Here is a 14,997-nt window from a genome sequence, read left to right as displayed (position 1 = left end):
AAGTATTTCAAATATTATGCATCATGGAGCTGAAAATACTACCCCTAGCGGTGAAAATGTTAGGTCATTTTGTGGTTGATACGCCCTTTGTGATATTTTGTAACATCTTTTTGTGGTGATTTGTAGCATCTTTTTGCGGTGATGTTATGACCATTTTGCGGTGAAAGTCAACGGGACACATGGCATCCCCTGGCACAGGCGGCTCTACCTTGAGCCATGGGTATGCAAATGAACACTCAACACCCTAAATTATTTCTCACAAACAGGGTAATTTATACATTTCAAGTTCAACCCATTTTTTGAACACCCTATTAATCAATTTTGAACACTCTGGTCCGTTAAAGTTGAACATCTTATAATGTACTGTTCAACCCAAAGCATGGTTGTTACGAAAAAGATGAATTTCCAATTTATAGATGCGAGTAAAGAATGAAAAACTAAATTTAAGGCATTTAAGGCAAAAGAAATGTGATTTTTTTTTTAATGTTTCGTGTCAGAGCGTTATACTAATGTACTAATTTTCTTATGTGTGATTTACATAAAATTGATAGAGTTTAAGTTACTCAATTATGAAAACCCCGGGAAAAATTCCGGAGCCGCCATTGTCCTCAAGACACTATACACAACAGGTTACATATGTCTACCCAAATAAGGTAATCAATAAACACAACCAAGACAAGTTAATATTGGTTGCTTGTTGCCTAATCCAGGGTCCAAACCAAGACTCCCCCTAAACAGAACCAATTGGACAAAAGTAGGCTGGGTCAGCTTGGCTCTCAGGCAACCCTAGCACAATGTGCATGTGTAGTCATTGTTATATTGTGCAGATACATAATAATGCATTTGTATACTATAGCATCCAAATAAACTAAACTCAAACTCCATATGCCTTGAATCTGACTTGGTAATTGGCTGCATATGTTGCTCATCTCACCTCAGCTCTTTAAATAAAAACACGTTAAATCCAAGGCAATGTCAAACACCTAACAAGAATAACTGCTATGAACACAAAACTGATAAACTAATGCCTCAAAACACTGCTTCAAATCTAGCTTTTGTATTATTAACAGCATGCTGACCTATTTACCAAAAAGAACAAAAAAAAACAGCATGCCAACCAATTAGTTTAATTCTAGGAAAGAGCAACTGACTATGACACCAATATTTAAATGCAACCAGTTAGACTTAAGGTAAGTGACTGCATAAATATTTACAGCTGGATTCATACCTCTGAAAGAAGTCTGTCTCTTTCTTGAGTGAGCTTTACCAGATCCGCTTCAATGGTGGAAACCCCACCAATCTTCATCATTTTTTCTTCAAGTGATTCTATCTCACGAGTGAGCTCATCTATTTCATCCCTCGTTTTCCTATACTTCAAGTTGTCCTCGATATTGCGTTTTACCTCAACTTGTTTCTGTATCAATTCCTTACTTCTGTCCAGCTCGGCCACAATTTCCTGCTTCCTTATCTCACAACTTCCAAGTTCAGATTCCGATAAAGTTTGTTTTTCTTGCAGTTCCTTCAGCCTATCTCCTTTTCTTGAATCATAGTACCTGGTAGACAATAGATTAATGATCAATATCACCAACAAGAGAACCACATAAATCACTCCTAAGCTCCAGATAGCATACTCTTTGATCTTAGACGTCAGTCCAAGAAGCGTTTCAACTCCCTGCTGATAATTTCTTCTAACCTCAGCCTGTTCCTCATAATCACTATTGAGTTTGCCTTTCAAATCATTGTAGTCACCAAGCCATTTTTCTTTCTCATTGGATAAAGGGCCAAGAGCCTCTGCCAAATGCTGAAATTTTAAAAGCACAAAGTGTGACATATGCATAATAATTATAAATATGCAACTAGTTTAGCGAATTGGCGGGAAATATAATGACAAAGATGCAGATCCCATTTATTTTAGCTTCAGTGCTTCAACAATCTAGCAATGCAGGATTTAGCAGTCACGCAGGGCCTGTAAAGTCTCCAAGTACATCATCAAGTCATAAGAGCTGTCAGACAAAAAATTAATCCTCAAGGAAACACCTTCTCATCAAGATCGACTTGACTTTTCTCCTCTGACAGACGATCCAACTCATCCTCTGCCATTTTCACATTGGACAATTGTTTAGCTGCTTCCACCTTATCCTCCCTCAGGCGATGCCACCGTAATCGGATATTTGACAGGTCATTTTCCATGTCCCTGCGCTCATCTCTTAACTTTTCCAGATCATTATGTAAACTGTCCCTGATTGTCAACAAAAGTACAGAATAAAAAAGGGAGCAAAAATATCAAACAAAAAGAAGAGATACTGCTACTGAGTAGGTTAGACAAGACAGTAAGATAGGTACATAAACGCTATCCGATTGTTAACCACCATTTCATCTGATGCTTAAGCTATTAGAGCGAGGGGTAACCTCATTGTTAAATCCTTAACACGCGCCCTCACATGTAGCCAGGCTCTCATCCATAAGCGGGCTAAACATGTGCTAGTATTTAATTATCAGGTGGGCGGTGAGGTTCCAACACGAGATCTATTGTCTGCTGTGATACCTTATTAGTTTGTTAACCACCATCTATAACAAACAAAATTCTAAATCCACAAAACTACGGAAAATACATTCAGCCCATGGAGCTCGCAAAAAGAATCTTCTGTCCTCTCAAGTTCATCAATCAGGGAAAGCAAATTATTCAAGGACCGATACACAAACGAATATTTTATACTTTGTGCTCTGTAAAGTGTTCAGCTCCAGCTGAATTTCCTCCTTAGACTTCACGCCTTGCCCCCGAAAATCAAGCTTATACTCCAAATCATCAACTTGCTTTTGCAGAGCCTGTATTTCTTGGTAAAGCCTGTCAACATTTTCTACAGGTGGCACCAAGGCCTCAACGGAGTCTTTATCAGCCTTTATTTGAGCCAAAACACCTAACACCTGCAGGTAAGAACATTCTCTGAACTCTCAGAATCTTCTAAAGTATTGTGTACAACCAAAAATACGTGAAGCAAAACTGCTGAAGTAAATTTAGCAGCAGCACCAATGGTTCGACTTAGCAAGATATGAAAGAAAATGTAGTAGAAGCTAGAGGAGGGAGAAGCAGTATTTGCCAGACAAGCAATGACAAGTTTAAATGCAAGACTGTCACAGCTTACACGTGAACAGAAGATTAAACAGTTGTCAATTGTCATCAACTCCACATAAAAATGAAATGAATACACTGATGCTTTGGCAAGTGACACTTACCGTAAGAACTACAAAATAGTTGGTATCTTAACAGTTGCATTTTCAGGATTCTCATCGAGAGTGGTTTTCGAAGCTACACAGATCAACGACGACGGGGAAAGAGTAGATCGGCAACGACGACAGGGGGTTTCAAATCGATTGAATTTCATTAGGGTTTTGATAGTTTCTAGGGGTTTTGGAGACTGAAGGTGTTATTTGGGGTTCTCGGGGACGATGATTGAACCGCGGCGGCTGTGGTGGCGGTGAATTAGGGTTATGATATGGCTCTGATACCATGTTTTAGAGAGAGGAAAGAGTGTTTAGGGTTTGATTAACCCTAATACACGAGTATGACTTATACTTAAACAGTGAATGTACAAATACATAAAGGACTGAAATACCCTCTCACTAATACTTTACTACTCCTAACAATATTCATGGACTAAAAATCTAAATATAATAACTAATACACAAGACAGGAGATACAGCTTTAACATACCAAACCTATCTCGTAAAAAACATACATGTGGAAAAGCATTAAACCAAAGCACAAAAGAAGAACAGAATTTAATGCCAAAAAAAACAAAACAAATGTTTTCTCCTGACTCTCCCCTCTCACGAGTCAAAAACTTCGATAAGATTTTCCAGAGGATAGCATAACCTGAAGTCAGAAATCAAGGAAATACCAGAAGCAGAAAACTTTTGTGCAATGCATAACCAAGGAAGGAACGAATAAAAGATGAGCAGAGGCCTCGTTGTTGCTATCATTAGAAGAACAGAGGAAGCCACAAATAAAAGATGAACGGAGGCCACATTGTTGCTATCATCAGAAGAACAGACCTTTTGCAGCAAGAGTAAGAGGTATTCAAGTATGTGACAGTGTTGACCCAAAATAAGCCATCCAAGAGGAATGGCAGATTAACTGAAGGGGGAAATTAGTATAAGCCTTAGAAATGATTCGAAGCAAAAGGTGAGGTCCCTCTGAGCATTAAAATAAACATGGCATCTTAACATGAAAACACAATAATTGCTACAAGCATTAAAGAAGTGAAAAAGAGGAAGAAAGACCAGAATTTATGATTACATCATCGAGTGCCATAGATTTTTTATCCAACTCCTCATTTAGTTCAATCAATTTTTTCTCAGCAAGAGGAATTGTTTCATTGCCAATTTTAGCATACTCTTCGTACACCACACGAAGCTTGTCTAACTGTTGGAAGGAGGAATCAGCATTTGAAGACTCCACAGCCAATACTTTTATATGCTCTGCAGAACTTGTAGCCTTCACCCTTTGCTGCAATGTACAAGTTAATATGAAACAATATGAGTGAAAGACCATGAAAGGCAAGGAAAACAAAGACATTATGTCATCTGTGAAAAAGTGGTGCTACAAGCCTAATACTAAATCAACTCAGAGATTGAAAGGATGAAACAGATCAACCTTTTTAACGAAGTCATCTTCCTCTTCAGCAGAGAAAGGGCGCTCACAGCATGGACAAATATGATGAGCACGAGCAACTCTTTCAAAAGGATCAAACATCTGCCGCATACCATCAGCGATGTTGTATTTGCTGTACCCGACGAATAAAAATATGGAAAAAAAAATTAAGCAAACTGATGCCTTTGTTACGAGCAATGCTGCCAAAATGAATTCAGGACCGTGTGCATTGTCCGCGAAATGTTTACAAATCCAAGTACCTTTTCTGCATATCTCTTTTCTCTTTAGCCAAATCCAAAACTTGAAGATAAGAGTCAATAATAGCCTGCGGATCCAAGGACTGAACTCTCGATTCAATAAATCTCTTTCTAGCTGCATTCAACCACAAGGATAAATTAACGAATCTCAGTCAAGCAGCAAATTTATCCATCTGCGTGGAAGGAGAAGAGAGTGGTAAGAAACATAAATAAATAAAAAAATTGAATGCCAACTGAAAAGCCAGCTTCATTTCGAGGTGCAGTGATCAGGTTGCTTCTACGGGTTTGACCACATATAGGTTAGCATTGTGCTTATTCCAGAATAATGTTTAATGATCTTACTAAACATTTTATTTCTTGTAGAGAGATTGTTTATTCGGTAGTATAGCATTCGAACTTCTTGTTAATGTATTCCAGTATTCCACTACACAGAAATAGGAAACACCACATAACTGATCAATCAGAGTGCTACCGAAGTAATAAGATCATGCTTCACAGACATTGGAAAGGAAACATCATAATCAGATGTATTTGTTACTAGCAAGGGTATCTCATCTCAGATTCTTCAGTATGTAGTTAAAACACAATAGTACCCACACGAACCCTGCATGCAGAAAAGAAGATATTACAGCCTTGACAAATAACTCTAATGGAGGGAGGAATGATGCTCACAGTCCATATCCTTGTGAAGTTTGGTCAGGTTATTATTGACTTCTTGTATTTTCATTTGCAACATATTCACCTCCTTCTCAGATTCACGGGATTTTGAGTTTAAGTCATCAAACTCCATTCCAAGAGCCCTGCACAAAAGAAAGTACCATTACAACAGGCAGAGTCATAATGCATTCAAACAAGGAATAAATGAACACCATGCTTAAGAAACCAACATGGCCTTCCATCCTACAAACTTAAAATCTTGGGCTGATATGTTTCCTTATGATGAAAATTATTTTTTCTCAACAATATGATAGCACCATTTTCGTGGTTTAACTTCATGAAAAAATGAATTGGGTCCGGATTATCAATGAAGGAAGCATGGTAATGTGCACATAAATTGAATTGGGTCTCTAGGCCTGCTTTCTCTGATGCCATTTGGCTTTGATTTGAGGGCATGGTTCCACAGCAAAACAGGTATAGGGGGCCACTGTTTCAGTGGTATTTTGAGAGCAGCCACTTTGTGTATATTGCCAAAGGTTAGGTCTGTCTCCAATCGTCCCCCGCCCATACCCCCAATGATTTGAGACTACACGGGTTCTATTGTTGTTGTTGCGGCCACTATCCAAACATCCAAGACAAGTGTATCGACATTTCAGCAACAAAATCGTTGATGCTCTGGATGCCACAGAGTTTGAGGAAGCTTCTTTATCTCCACAACAATTCTCTTCAAGCACATCTCAAATTAGAGTGCAAATGGTACTCTCGCATCTTCTTGACAAAGAGTGACAATGCAAAGCACGAAATCAAAATGGCATTGTCTCTACACAACTTTAACTAAAATTTTGCTGACAATGGTACCTCCTTACTCACAGGCACGAATCCCTTCAAAGTACCATATTAAGCTAATTTGTTGACCTGTATATTACGTCCTTATATCGAACACCTCCCACATTGATCTGTGCGGTAACTCCATAGTATTGTCCTAATTTCATTCTTAATTTTTATTCGCCATTCTAATTAAGCTCGCCTTGCTCTCTTAAGCTCTTTTTTACCTCTTTATTTCCTTCAAATTTCCTCATCTTTCTTTCCATAACCCCAGCTCATGACCATCACCATTAGGTCTATTGCCCATGTCATCTACCACCATCAGTCCATGGCTCGTGACCCTGCACCATGTAAGGTTTAAGTAAGATTTCACTCCCACTGAACAAAGATCTGGGGTCCGCCTATGTTGATCTTTGATCACCTATTCCACTTCTATTGGAGTCAAAGCAGGATGGGAATGGCTATACCCACTACTCCCCTCTCTAAAACTCATTCCCCCTTCTAAAACCTCATTCCCCCTTCTAAAACCTCATTCCCCCTTCTTGGGGGAGGAGGTGAACTGTTTACCTATCTTTGGTGAGTGCTACTATTCTCAAAGCGGTGAAGCACATATCCATCAACTCCAACAAAATACATGAACACGTCTTGGCTCCATCTGAGCTTCCTTGCACCTTCCAGTGTGAGAAAATGGGCCCACCCTTGAATGGTTTTCCCATTATCACATCAGATTTCTCCATATAAACTCTCCAGAATCAAGCCTGCATGCTCTCAATTGGAAAATCAAGGTAAAAAGACCATTTTCCTTCTACTTATCTTAGATATCTTGCTTTACATTTAGTTTTACATGAATATCAGAACGAAGATTAATCAAGTAATGTCATTCTAGTTCTACTAGAGAAATATTATTATCAACATAACATTCAAGAACTTTGCTCAAGGTATAGAAACCATATAACCCAATTGACTTTGTACTGGAAAAACAAAAATCAAGAGAAAATTTCATAGCTGAGAAATAACACCCTTAATTATGTTAAACTAGTACGAATGCAAGGCATATAAAGATAACCTCTATATGGTTTACCTCTACACAGCAATAATCGAAGGAAGATTTCAAAACAAAACCAGATTGACCATAACTTGCATAACTCGAACACTTAAAACCAAAAATAAAATGACTGGAAAAAGAATTCACAATAATCTTAACAAGCCGCCTTAATAAGCCACCAATTCTACCGGTTAATTAACAAAACTTTTGGCACTGGAAAACAACTTCTTCAATAGATACCAACTTAAACTGGAACATCTTTGGTTAGCACAACCTTAGGGCTTTTCCAATTTCGTTTTTCAAATCCTTATCAGGAGGAAGCCTTCCTTTTAGCACTCCTTTAACTCTATCTCTGATTTCATCCATTCTGCAAAGCGAAACCATACATCAGCTCCAAACAGACCTATACATGCATATACCAGAGAGAAATATAATGAGAACATACAGAAATACACAGCCAAACTAAAAATAAGAGCCATTGGGGGAGAGAGAGAGATTTGACTTGCATCTTTTTATGCTTTTTCTTGGAAGTTTCAACCTCTGACTTCTTAAAAGACAGCAGAACTCTGTCCTCAGAATCAGCATCCATGATGTCTTTCTCGCGACTAAGAGCTTTAATTTTTTGCTCAACGGTGAAGAGCTCATTCTGCTTTTGGAGTATATTTGATTCAAATTCTCTTCCAGCAAGTTGGTTTGTCTTTCTCTCAATTTCATTTTGCTGCAAAGATTCAAGACACCTTTCATCACACATGTTCATGGGGTCAGCCAGAATTAAGTTTCTGGAACCAAAGGAAACAACTGAGCAGGATCATCATTACCATGTTCTTATCTCTCTCATCAATGTGAGCCAGATTCATGTTAGAAACATGGAGTTCATATGAATCACGTTCGCGTTCCTTCTCTTCAATACGTTTCAAAATACCTTTCTGTACTAAGCACAAGTTAGAATATCCTGAATGTCGCGCGAAGAAAACAGTATTTGAACCTTAATTGCATACCTTGATCTCTACTTTAGCCTGTTTCTGAGCCTCAGTGTCTTTCCAACGATCATTCGCATTCATGAAGCGATCCCATGCTACCTTAAGTTTCAATTCATTTGATTTCTGAAATAGCATTATTTCCGGTCAATGATGATCATAAAAGATGATATTGTGCCTAGATATGAGTCACACAAATGGACAGCCACATATGAAACAACATATGCACAGGACTTCTCAACCAGGTGGAAATCCAGATTGTGATCAGTCTTGGAATTTGGAACACTTGGAAGAAAGAAAGAAGAAAAAAGAAGCACCTTTGTCTACCCAAAACAAAAAAGTTGAGAACAACTGAGGAGCACATAACTTCATTGTCTCTGAGATGTTAGGCATGCTTTACCATGAAGTACCAGTCCTTTAATCAACTGAATCAAATTTCATTCAAACATGTAGGAGTCAAACTCAAGACATAGATATGAGGAAAGGACCCAGAGAAATTCCAGTGTGTTCTTCTTTGCCAGACATGCCAATTTGTTCTTAGGGTCAGGGAATGACATACCATCACTGATTCTGAGTCTAAGTATTATGAATACCTTAATGAAGTTCGTGAAAGGTAACATGAATACACTGCGCAATTAAGCCAACAATTCCTGTTGTCTCAAGCATCAGAACAACCAAAGGAAGAATATCAGAATGAATGTAACCAGTACGTAGCTAGGAAATTGTGACGTTTTCTTTAAATCCCCAATGACATGACAGTTTTCAACAACAATAAAACTTTTGTCTTTGTGTGTGTGTGGGAGGGGTTGCACCATTTAATATAAATGTATAGCCACGGCGTATACATTAACTTAAGCATTAAGAATAAAACTCTATTACACTGAAGTAGTTTTACAACAATCCTCATATATCTGAAGAATCTTTGAGCCTCTAGATATTCGAAACAACTCACTGAAACGCCGCGCGCGAGCATGCGCGCACGCGCACACAGAGATGAAACATACAAACAATGACTGAAAGAAAATTAACCACCTTTTTCTCTTCCAAGTCCTTCTCAAGATCCATGAACCTCGATTTTATTCGATTTGAGAAGTTCATAGCAACTTCATTGCTGAATGGGGTGCTCGGAAGGGACCCTAAATTGTGTCTCGCAAAAAGCTTTTGAATCAGTGAATCTCTTTCATTCTTCAATGAGACATGAGCCTGGATCCAAAATTAAGATTCAACGAGAGAGAAGTGAGATATCTGTTTGATGCCAAAATTAAGATTCAATGAGAGAGAAGTGAGATATCTGTTTGATGTATTCTATCTATCAAAATATGCATAGATTCCTAAACATTACTTCAGCTTCAGTTTGAAGCTTGCTGATCTCCTTGATTGATTCCTTAATTGCAATGTTAAGCAATGAACTTCTTGCTGCTAAGTCGTCCTTTTCCCTCTCCAGCTTGCTGCTTTTAGATTCCAACATTGCAATCCTTTCATCAAACTTGGTTTTCCACTCCTTCAACTCTTCATCAGTGTCTGAAAAGAAATATAGTCAATCAAAGCCGCATTTTCAAGCAACAAATATAGCATCAACAGCAGTGCACGTTAAATAATGAAATTATGAAAAGCACAGATATGATAGCATCAGCAGTGCTTATTCAACATACCTTCATTCTCCTCAGCAAGATTCGCATGTTGTTCCTCCTTCACCTTGTACAAAGTGCTTCTCACATCAGTCTTGGACATTTTCTGTTTCTCAAGTTTTCGCAAATCTTTTAATGTTGCTTCATTGTGCTGGATCTTAGCATCCATAGTTTGGATGTTTCTTTCCAGATCCTGCAATTGACCTTGTAATACTTCTGTTTTCTCTTGGTCCTGAGATATGCCTTCCCGAAGCTGCATGACACCAACTATCAATGGGAACATATCCTTTTACACCATTTCATTAAAATTACATTGGTTTTCTTTGTTTTCGTGCATTTCAAGGCAGAAAGAAACAAACATTAATCTTACACCAGTAGCTAGAACAAGGGCTCAACTGACAAGAATGTTGACATATAAGAAAGTTTTTAGCGATGTACTAAATAACTAGAACATCTGCAACACAGATACACATGAAGATCAAGAAAGGGGAAAATAGGATGCGGCTCAAATGAACATATTTATGGAGAATCAAGTGTTCTACTTTTGTACATGTGGATGAAAGAAGAGCAATTTTCTTGCTTCTCGTCTCTTTTGCATTTTCCAATTTTTGCAGCACAGGAAAAGCTCAATGTTGAATTCCATAAAAAATAGTAAATACTCCCTCCATCCCAATTTAAATGCTCCCTATGGGAGACTGTGTAACTTTGACCTAAAAAATAAATTACTTTTGGATTTTTTTTTTTTTTTTTGCACCGTGCAAAGGATCTCAGTGAGTAGTTTCAAACGGTGCAAAAAGTTTGAAAAATATTACAAAAAATACGATTTTTTTAGGGCAAAGTTACACGGTTTCCCATAGGGGACATTTAACTTGGGACAAAGGGATAAGGGATCACACACACACACACAAATTACAGACACCAGATTTACATGGTTTGGCCGGAATGCCTGTTCCATGGAGAGAAATACATTATTTTGATATTCTCCCATAATAATGGAGTGCAATGCATGAACTCTCTCTCTCTCTCTCTCTCTCTCTCTCTCTCTCTCTCTCTCTCTCTCTCTCTCTCTCTCTCTCTCTCTCTCTCTCTCTCTCCACACCCACAAAGCTTTCTCTACATGCATGAATTTACACGCACAGAAAGCCAAAATAAACAAAAGCTATTAAAGATTTTCAGCAGGCGTGGTCTGAGAAAAGTGCCAAACGGCGCATCAACTCCTGTTGGCAGCTGTGTTTTGTGGACTGAATCCAAGGGTCCCACTCTCTCATTAAGGGGAAGACTCCAACAATACTAACCATGCTTCTATGTGCAGTAGTAACAGTGGTTATGGTACTAGTAGCTATAGCACAGCGGCTTAATGATGATACAATGCCAGAGATGAAAACAAGAATATTCGTCACAAGTAAAATTTAGATAACATAAGGAACTGGTTATCAACATGAAAAAGAACTTCCCAAAAAAACCTTTCATTTATGTCTTGTTAGAAAAATGAAGCAAACAGAATACCTTGTAAGCCGCATCTTTCAAAGTTTGAAGATTCTCCAACTTCAGTTTGTATGTCTTTATCTCTTGAGCCTGCTCCTTGTGAAGCTTTTTAATTACCTCTAGTGCTTTTGTATACCTAACTTGAAATCAATGTATTTGTAAAAACAATTGAGTACAACTCAAAAGCAACAGACTGGCCCAAGAAAAGGGCTTCCCTGTTAGTGAGTAAAATGTTGCATGACTGCTAATATTAGTTTCCCCTCTTTCTTCATGTCCTTTTTTTTTCTTTTTATTTCCAGAGTTTTTCAGAATGTTATTTTATTAAGGCTTTTGTTAAGAGCTTGTCTCAGATCCATTAATATTTCATTAACAATTAGAATATAGCTTTGGTTGGCTCTGCCCTCTTTGCCAATTAGTTTTGAGTAGGATGCGTTAACATAGTGTTAGTCTTCAGAGCTAGGATTTGGAAGGTTTTGGGCAAAATCCTCCACTTACTTACTGATTGAGTACCCTGTGTTTGTGCCAAAAGTGCACCTCGTTTACTTGTGACGGGGTATGGACCCACTATTTACGCTGGACATGCAAGTCGGAAGTCACACATGCAAAGTAGTGTTAAGAGCTTGACCCAAGCCGGTTAAATAATACCTCCAATACTAGTATGAGCATGGCCAGTCTCTTCACTACTTCCAATTTGGTTTTCAATTGGGTGCCCTAGGTTTAAATCTCCCAATATGCGCAGCAATGTTAGCCATGTTAAGATAAGCCTGTTGTATCATCACATGCAAAAAGTTGACAGTGTGCACAACAAATTAAACTGCAGCAGTAAATTGCATCTCAAGAGGTACATCCAATATTAGATCAGTTGTCAAAGGATGTTCTCAAATACCTAGTAGCAGAGAAGATATCATCAAACTTCTTTTTCAAGGTAGAAGGATCTTGCAATGGCCAATTGGCCTCATCTTGATGCACAAAAATAACATTTTCAAGAATAGCCTTTGAAACACCCATAAGAGCAGGGATTTCCCGATCCATGTCAGCACATCTATAGCTTAGACAAACTTTCTGCAGCTCGAAATGAAAACAAAAACATTAGCATTGATGTGGACCATTTATCAAAATTATCACAAGTGACCAAAGTAACTATTAGGTAGCAAATACAAAATGAAAACTACCTGGGCGAGCAGAAATATGAACAAAATAAGCTTTCTCTAGGAAAACAGCGGACAATAATCAAACAGCAAATAAGTAGAGACAAGCACTGAAAAATAAGTGGGATCTGAGGAAGCGCCAAAGAGGGGTAGTCAAAGGCATTACCAAAGATCAGGCAGAGGACGATATCTGTGGGAGAGAGGTAGCAGTGTTGGGAAGAGTGAGGTAGGACTTGGAATTCAACCATGCATTATTTAAGTTTATACAGGAAGTTGTCGAGCATTTTTATACTCAGACAGTATCCTGTTAATGCCTTCTATAATAATGAAATACAAATATCAATACTTGTGAAAAAAAAGTGGAAATAGGCACCAGAGAAACCCACAATGGAAACAAACCACTTGCTACTCTCCGGTATGAGGATTAATTGTCTGAAAAGCTAAATTGAGAATTTCATTGGATACATAATAACATGGAAACTAGAACAATATCCAACGAACTTTACAACCTTACTTGAACCATGCACCTCAAAAATGCACTATAACAAAACAAATTAATGGTGTACCTCTCCAGTATGGGGGTTAATTGTCTGAAGCACACTCTCAATTGCCTTGTACTCCATCTTTGATGCCTTCTGAGTCAGCTGAAATGATCTTATACACACAACATCCTTCCCCGCGGCGGTCTTAAACCGGAGCTTTATCTGTCCCTTTGTCTCTGTCTCCCCTGCAACCTACAGGAATTCAGCCCAGTTGCAAAACTTAGACATACATGTATCATCAGGAGACACACAAAGATGTAGTCCCTGCAACCCATATCAACAAATACTCACTCATATCAAACAAATATGCAGATTGTTGATTTTATGGTTTCCCTACAGCCCACATCCACAAATACTACCAAAAATATACACAACTTAGCGTGTGCATTTATTCCCAACGCAAAAATACTTACCCTACATAAAAATTATATGGCCAAATGCCATCCAATGTTTATAGACCAATCTGGTCCATTTTAGAGTATGGTGATGGGACCAGAGGAGTGCTAGACTACACACAACAATAAGAAAGGGTCTTAAACGGTCTATAGAAACAGGATTCATATATATAGATCACAACTAGTCACCCTCTTACTAAAAATGGTACATCAATACATTCAGAATAATTTCAAGTACATATGTACATGATACCATTTTGGTGTGAACGTCAATTTTGAGGTTGGCTACTTGGCTCACATATTTTGTTCCCAATCTACCCTTTTAACGGCCTAAAAAAATGCCAAGAAGGAGGGAAAAAAACCAACATCCCAAATATATTTTCTACTTTTCACATCCCAAATTTAATTACAAATGAATCTCAATTTAAGATTTTACTTTTTCTGTTTTTTGACTACAGCGATCTGAACATGCATCGAAGTGTGCCCGGGCATCTAATATATACCCACTCCGTTCATAAATGGCAGTCCACTGCGAAGTTAGTTCTTTACTTTGGTGACATTTATGCACGGAAGTACTCTATATTTTGATCCACAAATTGCATGTCTTTTTGCAGAATTAGTTCTTTACTAAATTTTAAAAGTTATGCACAGAAGCACGTCTTTTCATAGTAAACTATCATTCAGGACCGGAGAGAGAGAGAGAGAGAGAGAGAGAGAGAGAGAGAGAGAGAGACCTTAGGGTCATGGACGAAGCTGTGACCAGACCGCGCATTTGGGGGCAACTCGCCAGTGCAAGAGAGCTTCAAGCACTCAATAATAGTCTGAAAATCAAACACAACCAATAACAGAATATACCCATTAAGATATCCAACTATAACAAAGTACACTACACACACACACACACACATATATGTAGAGAGAGAGAGAGAGAGAGAGAGAGAGAGAGAGAGAGAGAGAATTATTGATTACAGTTTTTCCGGCGCCGTTGGGACCGACGATTAGGGTTAGGGGGCGGAAGAAGGTGATGACGTTCTTGTTCTCCGGATCGAAGCTCCGTATGCCCTTTATGAGCATCTTATCGACCGTGCTCATTTTCGCAGATTATCACACAGTGAAGTGCAGATTTTCAGTACATATATATAGATGATTCACTACATCTAATAGGTGATTGAAGGTGAGAGAGAGAGAGAGAGAGAGAGAGAGAGAGAGAGGGTTTAAGGAGTTGAGCTGAGAGAGAGAGAGAGAGGGAGAGGGAGAGAGGGTTTTAGGAGTTGAGCTGAGGGGGAAAGTGGCTAGTGGAGTAGAACGGGAAAGGGTGGCAGAAAAAGGGGTGGCGTTTAAGGGGTGTTGATGAAACATTTTAAAGGTCCCTTGGGGAAATGAGAGA

The 14,997-nt window shown here is 38.5% G+C and overlaps 2 protein-coding genes and 1 non-coding gene across 3 annotated transcripts in view; 1 reads left to right on the top strand and 2 right to left on the bottom strand.

Moving 5' to 3' along the window:
* LOC131316114 (adenosylhomocysteinase) overlaps positions 1 to 9,650 on the bottom strand; it is a 27,911-nt gene extending 18,261 nt beyond the window's left edge. Inside the window, exon 1 of the mRNA XM_058345393.1 lies at positions 9,640 to 9,650. The gene's annotated coding sequence lies outside the window, so the exon portion shown is untranslated. The remainder of the gene's footprint in view (positions 1 to 9,639) is intronic.
* The window catches only part of LOC131316113 (DNA repair protein RAD50), an 18,084-nt gene extending 3,087 nt beyond the window's left edge, over positions 1 to 14,997 (bottom strand). Inside the window, exons 1-20 of the mRNA XM_058345392.1 lie at positions 14,580 to 14,997; positions 14,345 to 14,431; positions 13,240 to 13,407; positions 12,412 to 12,587; positions 11,547 to 11,661; positions 10,065 to 10,293; positions 9,755 to 9,933; positions 9,445 to 9,615; positions 8,434 to 8,538; positions 8,254 to 8,361; positions 7,942 to 8,153; positions 7,710 to 7,802; positions 5,581 to 5,708; positions 4,912 to 5,023; positions 4,655 to 4,784; positions 4,298 to 4,507; positions 2,717 to 2,925; positions 2,038 to 2,239; positions 1,632 to 1,801; positions 1,229 to 1,553 (exon numbers count right to left, since the gene is read on the bottom strand). Coding sequence (XP_058201375.1) covers positions 1,229 to 1,553; positions 1,632 to 1,801; positions 2,038 to 2,239; positions 2,717 to 2,925; positions 4,298 to 4,507; positions 4,655 to 4,784; positions 4,912 to 5,023; positions 5,581 to 5,708; positions 7,710 to 7,802; positions 7,942 to 8,153; positions 8,254 to 8,361; positions 8,434 to 8,538; positions 9,445 to 9,615; positions 9,755 to 9,933; positions 10,065 to 10,293; positions 11,547 to 11,661; positions 12,412 to 12,587; positions 13,240 to 13,407; positions 14,345 to 14,431; positions 14,580 to 14,702 — 3,252 coding nt within the window. The 5' untranslated portion in view covers positions 14,703 to 14,997. The remainder of the gene's footprint in view (positions 1 to 1,228; positions 1,554 to 1,631; positions 1,802 to 2,037; positions 2,240 to 2,716; positions 2,926 to 4,297; positions 4,508 to 4,654; positions 4,785 to 4,911; positions 5,024 to 5,580; positions 5,709 to 7,709; positions 7,803 to 7,941; positions 8,154 to 8,253; positions 8,362 to 8,433; positions 8,539 to 9,444; positions 9,616 to 9,754; positions 9,934 to 10,064; positions 10,294 to 11,546; positions 11,662 to 12,411; positions 12,588 to 13,239; positions 13,408 to 14,344; positions 14,432 to 14,579) is intronic.
* Positions 5,931 to 6,038, top strand: LOC131318214 (small nucleolar RNA snoR100). Its single transcript, XR_009197550.1, has one exon. It is a non-coding gene; the product is annotated as a small nucleolar RNA snoR100 (small nucleolar RNA).

This window comes from Rhododendron vialii, chromosome 2a, assembly GCF_030253575.1.
Source record: "Rhododendron vialii isolate Sample 1 chromosome 2a, ASM3025357v1".
Taxonomy (NCBI): Eukaryota; Viridiplantae; Streptophyta; class Magnoliopsida; order Ericales; family Ericaceae; genus Rhododendron; species Rhododendron vialii.
This window is presented reverse-complemented; position numbering and strand designations above follow the sequence as displayed.